We start from the raw sequence: 17,548 nt of genomic DNA on the forward strand, positions 1-17,548 counted from the left end.
GCCCGAGCCGAGGCCACTGAGCCAAACTGGGACTGAGTCATCGGGGTGGCCCAGGAGCGAGGGCAGGTGGGCACAGGGGACTCGCGGTGAGTGTGGGGGCATCAGGGTGGGCCTCTGGCCACTCTGCCCCTCCAGCCACCTCCTTCTGCCTCCCCTCTGATGCAGTCCAACCCCAGCTCCAAGAGCAGGAGTCAGGCCCTCTGTTGCCATAACAACCGATCACAGCAGGAAAAATAGTAACTTATTTTTTATTCAATTTCTTTATCTCCTGGAGAAAAGGCACATCCACGTCTAGGCTGCTGTTCTCTTCCAGGGGTCTCCTCCGGGCCCGTGCAGAGCCTGCTGCTGAGATCTGCTTGAAGGCAGACTGGCTAGGCGGAGGCCAGGTACCTCCTGGATGTCTGGTCCCAGCCTCCCGGGAGCTGCGGCCACCCGTGGCCACCCTGAGCCAGCCTGGCCTCCCCAGGAGCAGAGGGGCCACTGAGGGTCCTTTCACCTTTGCAAAGACAGCTGGAGCCTTTCTGGGAATTGAGGCTGGGGGCTGGGACCTGGGACAGGTGGGCCCGAGTGTGGCCTGGGCTGGGGGTCAGGCAGAGCCAGGAGAGCCAGGAGACCTGTGGCCATCTGGTTCCCTTCTCCTGCAACTCTGAGACCTCACTGGGGTTTCTGAGTCTTTGAACTGGGCTCCAGGGTAGGTCCTGCCCCCTGCCATGTGCCCTTGCGAACTGGGAGTCTCCGGCCCCTCAGCCTGGTCTCCCTGCTCCATGCAAGGGGTAGGAGGCTCGGCCCTGAGCTGTGCCTGGCTTCTCCATCCCCAGCAGGACACACACGTGTGCCACCCCTGAGGCAGGCAAGCATCTCCCAGCTACCCCCTCCCGCCGTGGGCAGACCCCTCGTCTTTTCCAGCTCAATTCCTTTCAAGTTCTTCTCTTGCCCACTGGGCCTGTGCCACCATCTCCTGGAGCAAGGGCCCTTAGAGCTTTCTGCATGGACACACAGAGCCCATTGGGCACCCAGCAGCCACACAGGGCTCCTGTGGCAGTGCAACTGCATTTAAAGTGTTAATTTTACTCAATGTCAACGCCAATAGTGCCCAGGGCTGGTGGCTTTCATAGTGGAAGGCGAAACTCCACTGGGTGGCCAAGATGAGCAAGCTGAAACCCATGGCTCTGAGGGTCTTCCTGTCCCCCTCCCAGGGGCACACCTTGCCTCATGGATTTCCTGACCTTGCGGTCCTCTGTCCTTGGTTTCATGCCATCCTTGACTTCAAGCTTTCCTGGCTGAGAGCTGACCAATGATCTTTCCTCCCCCTGGAGATGGCTCTTCCTCTGGGCCCCCTGTTTCCTCTTCACCAAGTGGCACCAGAGTCACCTACTGGGCCCAGCCAAAACCCAGCAGTCACTCTGACTCCTGTGCCACCTCTCCCCCACTTCTGGCCCATTGCTGGGCCTCTCAGGTCTCACCTCCTGAGCGTCCTGGGTTCCCACGTCTCACCCCGCTGCGATGGGAGTGTGTGCCAGCACTGGGCCTCACGGGGTGAATCAGGCGGGGTCCTCTGATCTTTTCACTTCTTCCTCTAGCTCCCCCGGACAGAGTGAGGTGGGCTGACTGCCCCAAGCGCAGTGGGACCTCAAATGCAACAATGGTAGAAGTAGAAATAGGGAAGGGGGAGAGATCTTCCCTTCAATTTGGGCACTAGCCTTGGGTCCCACAGTCAGTGCTGAGGTTTCTTCCCCATCATAGGCCACCTGGCTTCCAGCAGCCTCCAAGGGTGTCAGCTCAACCAGCAAGTGACAGTTCCCCATAGCCCACAGCCCCTGTACGGGAGAAGGCTGGCTTTGGCGGAGGATCGATGGATGGGCCAGGGGAGATGTCCCTGTGGGCGCGGGTCCCCAGAACACAGGCCTGGGTGGGGAGGCTTCCCTGAGAGCGTGACCACCCCCGCGCAGGTCCTTTGGGGACAGCGTGGCCCCTAGTAGACCAGGGGACGCGCGGGCAGTGTCCCCTATGGCTTCCAGCCCAGCCCAGGGCGTCTTCTGCTGTCCCGGAGGAAGGGGACGCGCCTGAGGTTGGTGACGCGAGCCCCGCCCCCGCCACCATCTGCTTGGGATTTGGCGTCGGCGGCGTCGCCAGCTCCGGCTCGGCTCGGGCTCGGGGTCCCGGCGGGCGCCCCCATCCCCGGCTCTGCTGGGCCTTACTCCGCAGCCCCAGCCCGCGCCGCCCACTTGCTGCGCCCCCTCCCGCGATCCCCAAGTTCCCCGCGTCCCAGCTGAGCGAGCTCAGCGCGGGCGCCCATGGAACCGCGGCGATGTTCGCGCCCAGGCTGCTCGATTTCCAGAAGACGAAATACGCGAGGTGAGAGGGGTGCGCGGGGCGCGGGGCGCGGAGCGCGGGCGGGGCGCCTGTCTCGGCTGCATGGAGGCCCGGAGCGGATAGACGGACCCCTCGGCCCGGCCGGGAAAAGCCAGAGCGAGACAGCAGCTCCTCCCAGATGGACTGGTGTTTGCCCCCCGCTTTTGCCCTGGACTCTTGAGCTGCGCGCCCACTCCAGACACCTCGCTTCTTTCCGGGGTACCCTTGAGCAAGTGGCTTTGCTTCCCTGAACCTTACTTTCCTTGCGCGCAAAGCGGAGATCACGAGTCTCGGTTCCTAGGGGTCCCGTGAGGATTATCAGTGGATTTATCCGTGGAGAGAGGACTTTGCTCCGCCCTGGGGTTTGGCGACCTCTCGGGTCCATCTCCAGGGGGCTCTGTTGTTCATGATAGGGGGAGTTTGCCCCCGCTCTCCGCCCATCCACACAGCAAGGTGGAGGCGTGGGTCAGTGCTCTACCTAGGGGGGAAACTGAGGCTCAGAACCCGGGAGGAGCTGCGGTACATCTTGGTCTCACAGAGAAAGCTCCGGGGCCACGCTGAGCCTCAGAATCTTTGGTAAAATAGCGGTGGAGAAGCTCCTGCCCACTGCTGAGCAGAGTCAAGGTCCTGGGGTCTGGACTCGGGTTAACCGTGTGGACCGCAATGATTAAATTACTCTAAGTGTTGTTTTGAGACAGGGTCTCACCATATATTTCAGATTGGCCATGAATTCACAATGCAACCCAGGGTGGCCTCGAATTCACAGCAGTCCTCCTGCCTCAGTCTCCAGAATGCTGGGATTATGGCGTGGGCCTGCTAATATTTTGTTGAAGGTGCCCTTCACTGAAAGCTGTCATAGAAATCCTGTTCTAAAGTCCCTGCTGAGCCGGCATGCTGGTGCAGGCCTGTAATCCCAGCACTGAGGAGGCTGAGGCAAGAGGATGGCCATGAGCTCGAGACCAGCCTAAACTACAGAGTGAGACCTTGTCTCAAAACAAAACCCCTGGTGGACTCCAGCTGGCCTGGGTCTCAGCTCTCATGTGCAGGGCACGTACGTGCTGACCTGGGGGCTGCTGGCACCTTAGTCCACATTCACCTCCGGGCGGATGTTGAGAGTCCCTGGCACCCAGATCTGGTCAGAATGACTCCGGGCCGGATGGTGGTGTGCAGGGTGAGGCTGGGCCCTGTGCCCAGTTTCAACCGTGTTTCCCCAGGGGAGCTGGGAGTGCACCCTTCAAGAAGCTGTCAGCTGGCCCAGGGAGCTGGGCCCCTGGGACAGGCTTGATTGCTTCTGGCTGGCTGTACAAATCCACTTTCTCTGGGGTGGGCATGTGGGCTTTCAAAGGGTTGTTCTCAAGGGTCCTGAGTGCTACCTTGACTCAAAAGTTGTGGCTTTTTCTCTGGAAGGGAAGAAGCCCAGGGCCAAGGTTTCCTACAGGTCTAGATATGCAGAGGAGGAGCTCTGCAATGAGTCATTGCCTGCTGTGTGATCTTGGGTAGGTGTCTCAACCTCTCTGGACCTCAGCTGGCTGACCTGTAAAGACAGGAGATTTGATCCAAATGAATTTGACATTGGAGTTCCAGAGCTGCCTCTATAACTGGAAAAGGGCCGTCCAGCTAGGGTTGAGACTGGATCAAGGGCTCCTTCTTGTATTCTTGGGTCTGAGGCAGTTTCTCTGGACAGAAGGTTGGTCCAGTGAGGAAATGGATCGAATCGATTGGAACTATTTCTGTTCCCTTGCTAATAATCATGTGGCCCTTACTACAGTGCACTCTGCAAATTAGGCCCTTCATAAAGGCTTCTCGATGGGGTGGATTTAATGGTATAACCCAGTCTATTCACTAGAAATACACAAGCTACAGATGTCATTGAATGTGCAGAGGTGGGGCTTTGAGAAGTGATCCTGTTGGGGGTGGTAGCACACCCCTGAGATCTCAGCACTTGGGAGGCTGAGGCAGGAGGATCTCAGGAGTTCAAGGCCATTGGCAGACCATGGCAGTTTAGGGTGTGGGTCACTGTATCTTGTCTCTGCCCTGTCTGTCTGACTCCCTGTCTGTCCCTGCTTCTTAGTCACAATCAAGGTGAACAGCTCTGCCCTGCTGTGATGTCCTCACTGCTCACCTAAAAGCAACAGAGCCAGGTGATCCTGGGCTGAAACCTGGGAAACTGTGAGCCCAGATAAGTCCTCCCCCTTTAAGCTGTTTATCTCTGGTCTGTTGTTACAGTGACGAAAGTTGACACCAGTTAACTGTGTGACACACATAGGTTCCCCTCCCTCTTGGAGCCGTTCTCTCAGTGAAGAGTTCTAAAGCAGAGCCCCTTGGATGTCACTGACATTCTGGCCACCCAGATGGTTTTTCTGCACTGAGAAATGGGTATTATAAAGCCGCTGGAGTCAGATAGTGTGGTCTTGGCGCAGGGCTAGGCAAATGGACCAAAGGAGCAGAACGGAGAGGCCTGAAACAGATCTGCGCACATAGAGGCTTGGGGTTTTTTGTTTTTGGTACCGGGGATCAAACTTGGGACCTTGCGCTTGTAAGGCAGGCGGTGGAACCACTGAGCTAATCCCTTGCCCCAGCTTGAGGTTTTTGACAAGAGTGGCATTGCTAATCAACCTCGGCAGGAATGGGAATTAAACCTGTGGTGCTGACCCAGCTGGTTATTCAGATGACAGCAGTGCAGCCCTACCTCACACTGTACAGAGAAAGCATTTCTACATGGATTAAAGACTTAAAGCTGAAAAAAAAAAGACTTGAAACCTTTCAGAACATACAAAAGAATAACTTCTGGAACCAGGTGTGCTGGTGCAGTCCTTTAATCCCAGCACTCTGGGAGGCTGAGGCAGGAGGATCTCAAACTGGAGACCAATTTGGGAAACATGCCTGAGGGGACCTTATCTCAAAATAAAACATAAAAAATGGCTGAGGATGGAGTTGAGTATGAAGGCCCTGGGTTCAATCTCCAGTATAGCAAAAACAAACAAAACAACAACATCAAAATCAAAGCCACAAATTAACCAGGTATGGTGCTGCACACCGTAATCCCAGCATTTGGGAGGCTGAGGCAGGAGGTCATGAGTTCAGGATCAACCTTGGCTACATGTTGAGTTCAAGGATAGCTGGACTACATAGTGAGACCCTATCTCAAAAAACAGACAAACAAAATATCCAAAATATATAGAAAATTATAATAAGAAAAAGATAACTCTAGAAAAAGTAAAAGGCACAGACAGTCATTTTTTGGTAGAGAGAACACAAGAAATAAGCAGTAAGCATGAGAAAAGATGCTTCCTGTTGGTGAGCAGAGGCCATTCTGACACCCAGTGTATAAGTCCAGCAATTCTATTATAACCACTTTCAAAAACAGAAATTATGTTAACCTAGGCATGGCGATGCCTGCCTGTCATCCCACACTCTGGGAGGCTGAGGCCGGAGGATCACAAGATCAAGCCCAGCCTGGGCAATTTAGCAGAACTCTGCATCAAAATAAAAAATAAAATAAGGGCTGGGATATAGATCAGTGTGGAGGCCCTGGGTTCAATGCCCAGTGCTGCAAACAAACAAATAAACAAATAAAAAACCTCCAGCTCCAGGCAACGGTATGGATAAATCTCACTGGCATGAAGAGTGCTAGCAAAACACAAAAGAAAGTACGGATCCAGACATGGGTCACTCCACAGTGTGCAACCTCACCCCGCTTTCTAGGAGTGCCTAGGAAGCGCGTAAGGAGCCAGGCTGCTGCTCTCAAGGCAGGGAGGAAAGAGACTCCTCCAAGCTACTGGGCAGGGTTTGTTTAGGGTTAAGAGGTGATCAGGTTTTAAAATGGATTAGTGCCTTTCTCCAGGGAGTGAGTTCCACCTGCCTTCCGGGGACTGGAGATTACAGGCCTGCAGGGCACCTACCCCCCAAAGCTGAGCAGATGCTAGATCCACACTCTTAGGCTGAGTCACTAAGTTGCCCAGGCTGGGCTCCAACTTTGAGCCTCCTACCTCAGCCTTCCACAGTGCTGGGATTCCAGGGCCATGCCGCTAGGTCTGGCAAAACCTGTGTTGTTTCTAAGGCGCCCAGTCTCAGGCCTTCTGTGGCAGCACAGGAAGTGCTCTAAGACAAGGCGGAAGTTGGGGAGGACACACAGATGTTTCTGGGTGCTGGGAGTGTTCCATTTCTTGACTTGGAGAGAATACCAAAATGGATTTTTGTGCACAATGCTCATGTCCCTCAGGGGAGACTTCCTGATGTGGCCACACCCAGATTGGAGGGAGGCTGGGAACAGAGCCCGGCTGCCTGTTCCCTGCCCACCCCCAGCAGGCACTTGAGCAGGTGCCAGCCACAACTTGTCGAATGAATGCTGGTCTGTGAAGCTGGGTGAGTGAATCGACTTCTGAAAGCGTCAGTCCCTTCTCTTGCTTGCCGCAGCGTGTCTTGAAAAAGGGGTCCTTCTGAAACAACTCTGTGGCTGGCGTGGTGGCCCATGCCTGTAACCCCAGCACCAGGGAGGCTGAGGATTGCGGTGAGCTCGAGGCCAGCCTGGGTGTGTAATCAGCCTGGATTATACAGCAAGACCTGTCTAAAAAAACAACTAACTAGAGCAGCTTTACAGTTCTACTGTAGCTACCCCATGCACTCCTTGAATCCTTTTTTTTTTTGTAGTACTAGGGATCAAACCCAGGGTGCCCTATCACTGAGCTACATCTCTAGCTCTTTTTACTTCGAGAGAGGGTCTTGCTAAGTTGCCCAGGCTGCCCTCAAACTTTCGATCCTTCTGCTTCAGCCTCCTGGAGCGCTGGGATTATAGCCATTTGCCACTGGACCTGATGAGAAAAACTTAAATAATGCAGGGTAGGTAGAAAAAATGAAAGCAACAGTCACCCTTAATTCCATTACTGCAAGATCATTGCTGTTAATGTTTTGGCATATTTTTTCCATCTTTTGGGGAGGGGGATTTTTGAGACACGGTCTTGCTAAGTAGTCCAGGCTGGCTTCAAACTCAGTGATCCTCCTGCTTCAGCCTCCCAAGTGCTGGGATTATAGACATGTACCACCACACTGGGCTAGTCTTTTTCTATGTATCTATGAAAATGAGTGGGCTGGGGATTTAGCTCAGTGGTTCTGCTGCCTGCTGCACAAGGACCCGAGTTTGATCCCTGGTACCAAAAAACCCAAAAAAAAAATGAAAGAAAGAAAGAAAGAAAAAGAAAACCATCTGACAATATATAATGGATTGCATACTAGTTTTGAAACTCAAGCCTGCTATAACCTTGATTTCCTTGTCTTTAATCCATATTTGCAACCTCAGTTTAATGCATGCCTACTCCTCCCTGTTGCTGTTGTGTCCTGCTTTCTCTCGTTATTTCTCACGTTGGCGCATTCTGGTTGCTTCCTGGACCCCCCTCCTGTACGTGCTGCTGCCAGGCCATTGTGGGGGGACATGCGAGCCTTTGGCAGTGCTGAGCACTGTTAGCCAGGTCTCGAGGGTCCGGGTCTATAATGCCTGCTGTGGGTGGCCCCTATCCTGGGCCCCGAAGTGGAGCTCTTGCCTGGGGCCTGGCGTTTCTCCTAAGGCCACGAAGGTTGAGGCTGGGGTCAAGCTTGTTCCACAGAGGGCTCAGGGAGCGACTTGGGGCATGTGCCGGACTCCTGCCCTCTGTGCATGGCTCCCCTGCTTAGTAACTAAAAGGCCCTTGGAAGCCACTTCGACTCCCTCGTTCTCCAGCCAGGACCTGACGTCCTGAAAGCTCATGGGTTCTATACACATTTTTGATTCTAAAGATGTTGAAGATAATGTATAGAGCCAGGTGTGGTGGTGCACACCTGTGATCTCAGCACCCTAGGAGGTTGAGGCAGGAAGATAAGAAGTTCAACCCCAGCCCAGGCAATTTAGTAACTTAGTCTCAAAATTAAAAATAAGGGGCTGAGGATGTAGCTCAGTGTGAAGGCCCTTCAGTTCAGTCCCCAGTGCCCCCGCATACAAACAACAGACATCTGTGAGGCATCTCTCTTGGCGCCTGGTACACAGAAGTGTTCATTACTTATATTGTTGTCATTTCTGCCTGCCCCTGTCCAGAAAGGATTTGGGGCAGTCTGTGAAAGACAAGTTTCTCCAGGTCTTGGGCTGTGTGAGGGACCATTTCCTCCCTGAAGGGCTCTGTCTCGGGCAGTGTGGACGGGTAGTGTGGACAGCCCTTGTGGGAGTGCAGGGCACGGCCTGCGGTCTCATTGGGTTACTGCAGATGGCGCTGCACAAGGCTTCCGGGAGCAGGGCAGATGGGTGCTGAGCATGTGCCCAGTGCTTTCAATGTCTCCTCATCTCGTTCTTCCAGAAAGACCAGAGTGGGGGATTTTTGTGTGTGTGTTTTTTGTACTGGGGATTGAACCCAGGGCCCTTGCACTAAGCTACATCCTTGGCTGGGCGGCTTTCTTTCTTTATCATTTTTTTTTTTTTTGTACTGGGGATCAAACTCAGAACCTTTTGCTTGGGAGGCAGGCAGGGGCACCACTGAGCTAAATCCCCAGCCCTCTTTATTGTTTTTTGTTTTTTTTTTTTGTACCAGGGATGGAACTCAGGTCCTTGTGCTTGCATAGCAGGCGGCGAAACCACTGAGCTAAATCCCCAGCCCTCTTTATCGTTTTTTTGAGACAAGGTCTCCCTATGTAGTTCAGGCTGACCTTGAACTCACTGTGTAGCTCAGGCTGGCCTCAAACTCATGGTGATCCTCTTGCCTCAGCCTTCTGAGTGCTGGGATTACAGATGTGTGCCACCGCGCCTGGATCTTTTTTATTTTTTAATGTAACTGGATCTTATGGAATGAAACCACTCCCACCAAGACTTCCGTGCCCACTTGGTCACCAGGGTAAAGGACAGATGCTCTCTGCCACGCTGAGTGGCCCAAGTTCAGGTGTTTGCAAGTCTGTGAACCTCACAAGGTGTTCAAGCCGCCATGAGCACCTCTGGGAAACACACGAGGCCCTTGGTGAGCACCTCTCACACAGGAACCAAAACAGGGAGTGGAGCAGGGCCTTGAGCCCGGGGACCCTGGGTGATGACACTTTCTCCGGCAGAAACCCACAGTACTTGAGAGGAGCTGCCTGCCTCTGCTCTTACCTGAGCCCTTTTGTAGCTCAAGTCTTCCCAGTCTCCACATCAGGCATGGCCCACCCCATAAACCGGAGATTTTCTGAACCTGGGGAACACTGACCTGCACCCCAGGCCTTCTTATTTATTTTGTTCTCTTGAGGTAGGGACTTGCTAAATTGCTAAAATTCCCAGGCTGGGCTTGCACTTGTGATTTTCCTGCCTCAGCCTTCAGAGTAGCTGGGATTAGAGGTGTGCACCACCATGCCTGGTTACAAAAAAGTTTTTTTGTTATTATTATTGTGAAATATACACATTGCAAACTTTGCCATCTTGACTGTGTTTTCAGTGTGTAGCTTGGGGGCATTAAACATGCCCACGCTGCTGTGCAGCTGTCACCACCGCCCACATTTCAGAACTTCCCCTCTCCCCAAGGGAAGCTCTGCCCCACTGAACACCAACTCCCCATGCCCCTTCCCAGCCCCTGGCAACCACTTCCTGTCCCTATGGTTCTGACACCTCGCCGGACCTGGTGTGAGTGGAGTCTGGTCTTTGTGCCTGGCTTAGGTCACTGACCATCATGTCCTCCAGGTTCATCCCTGAGGCAGGCGACAACATCCTGCCCTCTACAAACTGATCCATGCCCCATCCACAGACACGCAGCTGCCTCTTGTTTGGAGGACAGAGGACAGAGATGTGGTGAAGCACTTCCGGGGCCTGCCCCGCTCAGTCAGGAAGTGGATGTTAGGATCACAAGTCAGGCTGTGTCACTGGACCGTGGATGCCCAGGGGAAGGGGTGCCCCAGAGTTCTTGAACGAGTGAATCCATGTCAGTTCGTGTCGCATGGGTCGATATTCTCGGAGTTCAAAGAAGCTGCTCATAACACTTCTGGCTGAATGCGTGGGCTTTCCATATGCCACTCATCTTCAGCTCTCTGTGGACGCTGCTGTCCTAACCACCCAGAGTCAGCATGGACCCGTGGGTTCAGGGCTGTGTCCCACAGGCTGTACACCCTGGTTCCCCATGCTCCATCCCATCTGGCTACAGAGCAGGGTGCCCCCAGCAGGGGTGCACTGTCCTGGTCTGGACTGCTTCTTGTAAAGGATACTATGGAGGCATGGAAGTGCAGGAGGCGTGTCTCCGTGCTCAGGAGCTGTCATCCCTGTGAGCCAGAGTTGCCTCCCTGGAAGCTGTCAGCGTCCTTGTAAAAGGGGCCCAGCTGAGTAAATCATGGGCCATGGAGACTGGGCTCCCGGGACCCCCTCCCTTCTCCTCTGAGGTCTGGAGGGGGCTGATCACATGGCTGTGGGACACCTCACTGGTGTCCCATCCTGCACCTGAGCAGGAGTCACAAAGAGTCACCTCACTGGCAAGCTGGGTGTGGTGGCGCACACCTGTAATCCCAGCACTCTGGGAGGCTGAGGCAGGAGGATCCCAAGTTCAAGTCCATCCTGGGCAACTTAGCTACCTATTGAGACCCTATCTCAAAATAAAAAATATAAAAGGCTCAGTGTGAAGGCCCTGGGTTCAAGACTCAGTCCACACACACACACACACACACACACACACACACACAAAACAAAAAAACCCAGAGTCACTTCACTGGCATGAACTCAGATGTGGGTGAAAGAGGCTTTCTATGGCTACAAAGATGCACTTCCCACTCTGACTCAGGAAATCCTAAGAGTTTAGAAGCTTTTATGGCAAGAATCAGTGTTGAAAACCACATAGATATTTCTTTTTCTATCCCAATATCACAGAAGCCATGTAGTGCCTGTTAGAAATACAGAATCTTGGGCAGTGGCGCACACCTGTAATACCAGCTACCTGGAAGGCTGAGGCTGGAGGATCACAAGTTAGTGGCCAGACTGGGCAATGCCGTGAGACCTTGTGTCAAAATAAAAATGAAAAGGGCTAGGCATGTACTTCAGCTTGAGGCCTTGAGTTCAATGCCCAGCACTGAAAAAACAAAAGCAACCAAACAAACAAACAAAAACTCTTGGGCTCTGCCCCAGACCTATGGGATCAGTTGACTCAGACCTGCATATTTATAAGCTCCTTTGGTGACTTGTGCAGATGAGATGTGCTGCTCTAAAGGACAGACTTGGAAACAGAGTGCCTCTTGTTTCAGGGTGGTTCACCACAAGCATCTCCCCAATAGGATTACCAGGTAAACAGCACACCTGCTGTCATCCTGTCCTGTGCCCATGGCAGACATCACTAATTGATCATGGAATTGTCAACCATCCTTCCCACTGAGAACAGGAGTGTAGAATTTTATTTTCTTTCTTTCTTTTTTTTTTTTTTTGGCACATGGTCTTGCTATGTAATCCAGGCTGGTCTTGAACTCACAATGGAGCCCAGGCTGGCCTCAAATTCATGGAAATCTTCCAGCCTCAGCCTCCCCAGTGCTGGGATTATAGGTGTTTACCACCATGCTCAGCCTCGAAGTGTGGAATTTTCAATCTGACATTTCCAGTAGAGTGAAAAATGAGTGAATAACACAGTGAGGGGAGTGAAATAAGAAATGTGGATCCAGGTTTGAGTAGACAAATTCGTCATTTCCCAGACTGCCACTAGCTTTGTTCTTAGTAACTGCATCACAGTAATGCCATCGACCACTCATTAAATGTCTGGTGTATTCTGGATTCTGGTCCAGTTTAGTCCCTGCCAGGGGAGGATAAATGCCATCCTTGTCTTGCACATGAGGCTCTGAGGCCCAGAGGGAGGTGAGTGGGTGGTAAGAGAGGCACAGCCCGCTACCCTGAGAGCTGTCTTTCTGGCCTGGGATCTGCCAGGTTCCCCCAGGGCACCCAGTGCTTCTCTGGCCACCCTGTCCTAGACCTGTTCTCAGCACAGCTTCCACAGCTCCCAGGCTGGGTTCCAACTTCCTCAGCCCTTGGACTCTGTCCTGGGGGGGGGGTCATCTCATCCACCAGACAAGTGGGCGCATCAGAGGGTAAGCGGGCGACGGCGGGCCTGAGTTCTGGGGACTCTGTGGCCCTGACGTTAATAATTATAGCCTGAATGGGGATGGGTGCGACTCTCTGAGATTATGTTTGACCACAGTGAGGACAACCAAGAAAGCAGTTCCCTCCCTCACCCTGGATGCGCGGAGCACCGCATGTTGAATCTCTGGTCCTGTTGATGGTTGCCTAGTGTCCCTGATGTGTCAGGCTGTTTCCTCAGTGCTGGCGACACAGCGCCAACCAAGAAAACCCCCTGCCCTCCTGCAACTCACATTAGTGAGCATGGGAGACAGACTCCCGGGAGACCTTGTGAGCACTTCCAGTAGGAGTGTGGCTGAGGGAGGGGGAAGGGGTCTCAGTGCCTCCGAAGGATTGTTTGAGTATGACTGAGTAAATGCATGGGAAGTGTTATTCAGCAGGCGCCAACTAAATAGTGGGCTGCTGTTGTTGCTGCTGCTCTTGCTGCGCAGTGCTGGGCCAATTGCTGCGGTGCCTTTGCTGGGGAGCTGTCCCTTCAGCACCAGCAGGTCGCCACTTATTGCTCAGGCTGGTCTGGAACACCTGGACTCAAGCAATCTCCTGCCTCAGCCTCCCAGGTGGCTGGGACCTATCCATGTGTGCCACCACGCCCAGACTCTGGAAGAGTCTGACTAAGCTACGTACAGGAAGAAACTGGAGACCCTGCTGAGCTAGCAGATTTGCCTGGGGTCAGGCCACCCTTCTGCCCGCACCAAGTGCCAGGTTGGCCTGTCACCTCGAGCCCTCGAAAGTGGGCAGGGGGTGGTGCTGCAGGTCCCATGTCTTTCGTCTCTTTCTCTCCAAGCCCAAGTGCAAGGTACGTGGAGCAGGGTGGGCTGGGCCGGGGGCTGTTCACACCCGAGCCCCAAGGGCCTGTGCTGGCCATGGCAGACGTGTCCACCGACCCCAGCTGGGCTCATGGATTCATTCATGGAAGGGCCAGGATGTAGCTCAGTGGTTCTGGCCCCTGCCTCACAAGCACAAGGTCCCTAGTTCGATCCCTGGTACCAAAAAAAAAAAAAAATGCCTCTGGAGAACAGGGGCTGTGGGCACAAAAATGAATTTGTTGCAGTTTGCTTCCTCTCTCCAGAAGCTAATGTCTAAGGGAGGACATGTGTCCTAATGACACCGAGTGAGCAAATGCCACGCTGACACAGAGCATGTGTGTGGACATGTGTGTGCCATTCCTGTCCTGAGTGAGGAGAGGCCTGAGCAGGAATGTCACACTCTTGGGTAGAAATGGCAAAAGCTCCATTTCAAATTGTCTTGAACCAGGGGGAGAGGAAGAGAGAATGAGAGAGAGAAAGAAGGAAAGAAGGAAAGAAGGGAGGGAATGGAGGAAAGGGAAGGAGCGCAGTGGGAGGGAAGAAAGGAGAGTGAGGTAGAGAAAGAAGCGAGAAGGAAGAGGAAGAGGAAGAGAAGCAGGAGGAAGAGGAGAAGGAAGAAACAACAACAACCAAAGTTGGTGCCCAGACCTGAAAAGGCTGGAAGCTCTGGAATCAGGTACAGCTGGATACAGGAACTCCAGGAGGACCAGAGGAGCTGTTGCTTGCCGTCTCTGGGCTCTGCTTTCTCTGGTGGCTCTGGTCTCTGCACCACTCACAGCCTTGGGTCCCCCCAGTCCTGGACTGGAGTCTCCTTGCCCTTTTGGCAGTGCTTAAACTTATCACTGGGTCCAAGGATGGACCGTCCCTGGTTCCCGTCACAATCAGGCATGGCTGGGGGTTGAGTGGGGAGGGGCAACCAGAAAGAAGGAAAGCAACAGCATTATGAGAACTAGATGGGACAGATGCCAGACAGCCAATCCTGCAGGCATCACCCAGTGCGGTGGGGGCACAAGGAGGCTGCAGCTGCGGCTGGATCCTTCTGAGCCGGTGGGGCTCTCCAGGCACCTATCAGATGCCCACGCACTGCTGCAGCCTCCTGGAGGGGGCGTGTGGGGCCCACTCATCAAAGTGAGACCCTATCTCAAAAACTAAAAAAAGTCCCAAGCCCAAGGTCCTGAGTTCGATCTCTGGTACTGCAAATAAATAAATAAATAAATAAAAATAAAAATAAGAAGGGCTGGGATGTAGCTTCGTGAGAAGGTCCTGGGTTTGATTTCCAGTACTGTAAAAAAACCCCAACCCAGCACAACAAACAAACAGCAAACAAAATAAGCCTCAGGGAGTTTGGCCTTAAAAGGGAAGGAGGCTTTGACACAGGCCAGAACAGAGAGGAACTGTAACAGGACTTGCAGTGAAATATGCCAGTCAAAAGGACACATCCGCATGGCTCCACTTCTCTGAGACCCTGGAGACAGAGGTGGTGGTGGGAGATGACACTGGGGTGGCACCGGGAGCGGGGCAGGAAGGGAAGAGATTCCATCTGGGAAACGCTGGCCAGAGCGTGGATGTGTTAACACACCCCACACTCTAACATGGGTAAGATGGTGCATTTTACCAGAATTAAAAATCGTATGGAACCAAGCTGACAGTGCTAACACATGCAGGTGATTTACCAAATGCAAGAAGAAATAGGGAAAAAAAAAAAAGAATGTTAGCGTTGATGTAATGTCATTATTGAATGGTCTTAGCTTGTCTGGGCTGCTATGACAAAATACCATACCCTGGGTGGCTTATAAACAACAGAAATTTATTTCTTAAAGTTCTGGAGGCTGAAAGTCTGAGATCAGGGTCCCAGCACAGTGAGATTCTCTCCAGGGTGCAGATGGCCGACTTCTTATACCCTCATATGGCAGGAATGGCCAGAGAGCGCTTAGGCTGTGTGTGTGTGTGTGTGTGTGTGTGTGTGTGTGTGTGTGTGATTGCAGGTTGAACCCAGTGCCTTTGCTACATCCCAGGCTTTAAACATTTTTTTTTTTTAAATTTTGAGACAGGGTCTTGCAAAATTCCTGAACTGCCCAGGCTGGACTCTAATTTGTAACCCTCCTGCCTCAGCCCCCCAGGGTGCTGGAATTGTAGGTGAGTGCCACCACACCCTTTTTATAACTCCTACTGGTACTGAGCACTCGAAATGCAGCTAGTGTGACTCAGGAACTGAACTGTAAATCTAATTAATTAATTAATTAATTCCTTTTGAGCAAGCTCTCCTTTTGTGGCCTGGTCTGAAATTCATAAGCTCAAGTCATTCTCCTACCTCATCTTCCCAAGTAGCTGGGACTGCAGGCAGGCTTTAATTGACTTTTAATGAATTTATATTTAATTAGCCACACGTGCTTGGTGGCACCCATGCCAGCACAGCTATATTAAGGGGCTCAATTTAGGTACAGGATTGATTGGCATTTCTGGCAAGAGAAGCAAGAAAGAACATGAACCATGTAACACTTTGCACCAGGAGGCACCAGACATCTGGTCGACCTGCTTCCCGCCCTGCTTCTGGTGATGCTGCATTGATCCTGGGGCCTGTGAGATAATCCTGGGGCGGTGCTGACTCCCTTGGAGCACCCGTTGCTTGGCAACCTCCCATCCAGTGGTCTCGGCGGCCATCGGTTATCACTGTCTGAATCAATCATTTCACTCGGGGTTGGGTTTTGTGATTTTTTTTTAAAAAAAGATCCTCTCTTAATAAAGGAGACCCTGGCCCCCAGTCTTCCAAAGTGGTTGGATCTGAGATAAAGCCAGGATCTCGTTTCTTTTGAAAAAAGCCTTCAGAGGGAACAAATCGATCAGTCTGTGTTTGGAGCACGGATGGTATTTCGGCTGTGTGAAGGCCCTGGGACTCTGTGCAGTGTGTGTGTGTGTGTGTGTGTGTGTGTGTGTTTGCATGCACGCGCATTTCTCCCCAGCCCTGTGGGTCTCTGAGGGAATCTAATCCTCAGAGCAGGTGCTGCCCGGGTCAGAAACCAAGGCCCAAGCCCTGCTCATAGGAAATATTCTTAAAAAAATTTTTTTGTGTGTGGTACTGAGGATTGAACCCAGGGCCATCACACTGAGCTGCATTCTGAGCCCTTTTTCATTTTTCATTTTGAGACAGGGCCTTGCTGAGTGCCGAAGTTGCCTATTCTGTTCTCCAACTTGGGATCCTCCTGTCCTCAGGCCCAGTGGGCAGTGTTCCCCAGGTCTCCGCCCTTGGCCACAGCTTTGTGTGGTGGGTGGGAGGCATGAAGGCAGAGCAGCTGGGCCTTGGTCTCCTCCGTGAAAGGGAAGGGATGAGTTGGGGGCAGGACATTCGGCCTGGGGTCCCGGCTAAGGGGTTACCCTGGCTGGCACAGAGACAGAGACAGGCCAGAAAAGAAGGGAATTAGAAACGGCCTCCTCCGCTCACAGATGTCTCTCTAAAGTGTGCTGGGCTTGCTTTTGGCCTAGGACTCATCAATCCTAAGTAACACCAGGGCACTGGGGATGTGGCTCAGTAGTGCACGTGCTGATCTGGGACTCTGATTGGCTGTTGCTGATGTCATAGGACTAGCCGGGCAGTGATTGGCAGATGAGAACCCCGGGTTCGGGTGGGAGAGACTCACTGGCTAGAGTGGGTGTCTGTGAGTCCAGCTGCTGGGGAAGACCTCCACTCACAGAGCATCTTGGGGGTGGCAGGGCTGAGGGTTGGGTCATCAGTGCCACAGGTCTGGGGCTGTGCACATGGATACCATCCTTGCTGCCAGGCCTGTGCCCTCTGCTACCTAGCAAGCCAGAGTCCCTCGGACCTGGCACATGGTCCCCCCTGCCCCTTCCACCCCAGGCTCAATTTCCCTTCCTGTTCTCAGTGCTGGGCCCAGGGATTTTGATCCCAGGGCCGTTCCCAGATGGCATCAGCCCAATGACTCTTTCCCAAAGGCTGAGCCAAGCCAGGCAGCCTCACGAAGCAGCCTGCATTCAGGCATGGATACAAAGCACAGCCGCACGGGGGATGGACAGTGGCTTCCTGGGGGCATTTGGCCCGGGCCGGCCTTGGCCTTGGAGGGACAGACACACAGATCCCCCTTTGTCTGCAGCCCGGGCAGACCTCTTTAGTCCCTTGTCCAAGGGACTCAGGGTCGCCACTGACAGGCACTGGCCCAGCTGGGTAGGGGTGGCTACAGCAGCTTTCCTGAGAAAGCCTGGGTCCCTGGGGCTGCAGATCCCAGAGGGACAGGAGACAGGCTGGGGAGAGGACCCGCAGAGCCAGCTCACAGGCTGGGGCCATTGCCAAAGAGGG

At 53.2% G+C, this 17,548-nt stretch overlaps 1 protein-coding gene and 1 long non-coding RNA gene across 30 annotated transcripts in view; one reads left to right on the plus strand and one right to left on the minus strand.

Moving 5' to 3' along the window:
• Positions 1-232: 232 nt before the first annotated feature.
• Positions 233-6,188, minus strand: LOC106009006 (uncharacterized). Of its 3 annotated transcripts, XR_015445506.1 has the most exons (4): positions 2,611-6,188; positions 1,464-1,629; positions 1,227-1,374; positions 233-352 (listed from the first exon to the last, which is right to left on the minus strand). It is a non-coding gene; the product is annotated as an uncharacterized LOC106009006 (long non-coding RNA). The 3 variants fall into 3 exon arrangements; XR_015445507.1 differs by having other exon boundaries at positions 233-1,371; XR_002393354.2 differs by having other exon boundaries at positions 233-1,374.
• Mmd2 (monocyte to macrophage differentiation associated 2) overlaps positions 1,623-17,548 on the plus strand; it is a 57,894-nt gene continuing 41,968 nt past the window's right edge. For 23 of the 27 annotated variants that reach the window (XM_087196476.1, XM_087196487.1, XM_087196481.1 and 20 more), the window contains exon 1: positions 1,623-2,355. In XM_087196476.1, the coding sequence (XP_087052602.1) occupies positions 2,309-2,355 (47 nt within the window). In that variant the 5' untranslated portion in view covers positions 1,623-2,308. Of the gene's footprint in view, positions 2,356-6,561; positions 6,718-12,270; positions 12,385-17,548 lie in introns of those variants that run through there. The other 4 variants (XM_087196462.1, XM_087196469.1, XM_087196461.1 and 1 more) reach the window with 3 other exon arrangements.

Source organism: Heterocephalus glaber, unplaced genomic scaffold (assembly GCF_053883595.1).
Source record: "Heterocephalus glaber isolate CG9 unplaced genomic scaffold, H.glaber_assembly_v1.0 deba00001610, whole genome shotgun sequence".
NCBI classification, from domain to species: domain Eukaryota; kingdom Metazoa; phylum Chordata; class Mammalia; order Rodentia; family Bathyergidae; genus Heterocephalus; species Heterocephalus glaber.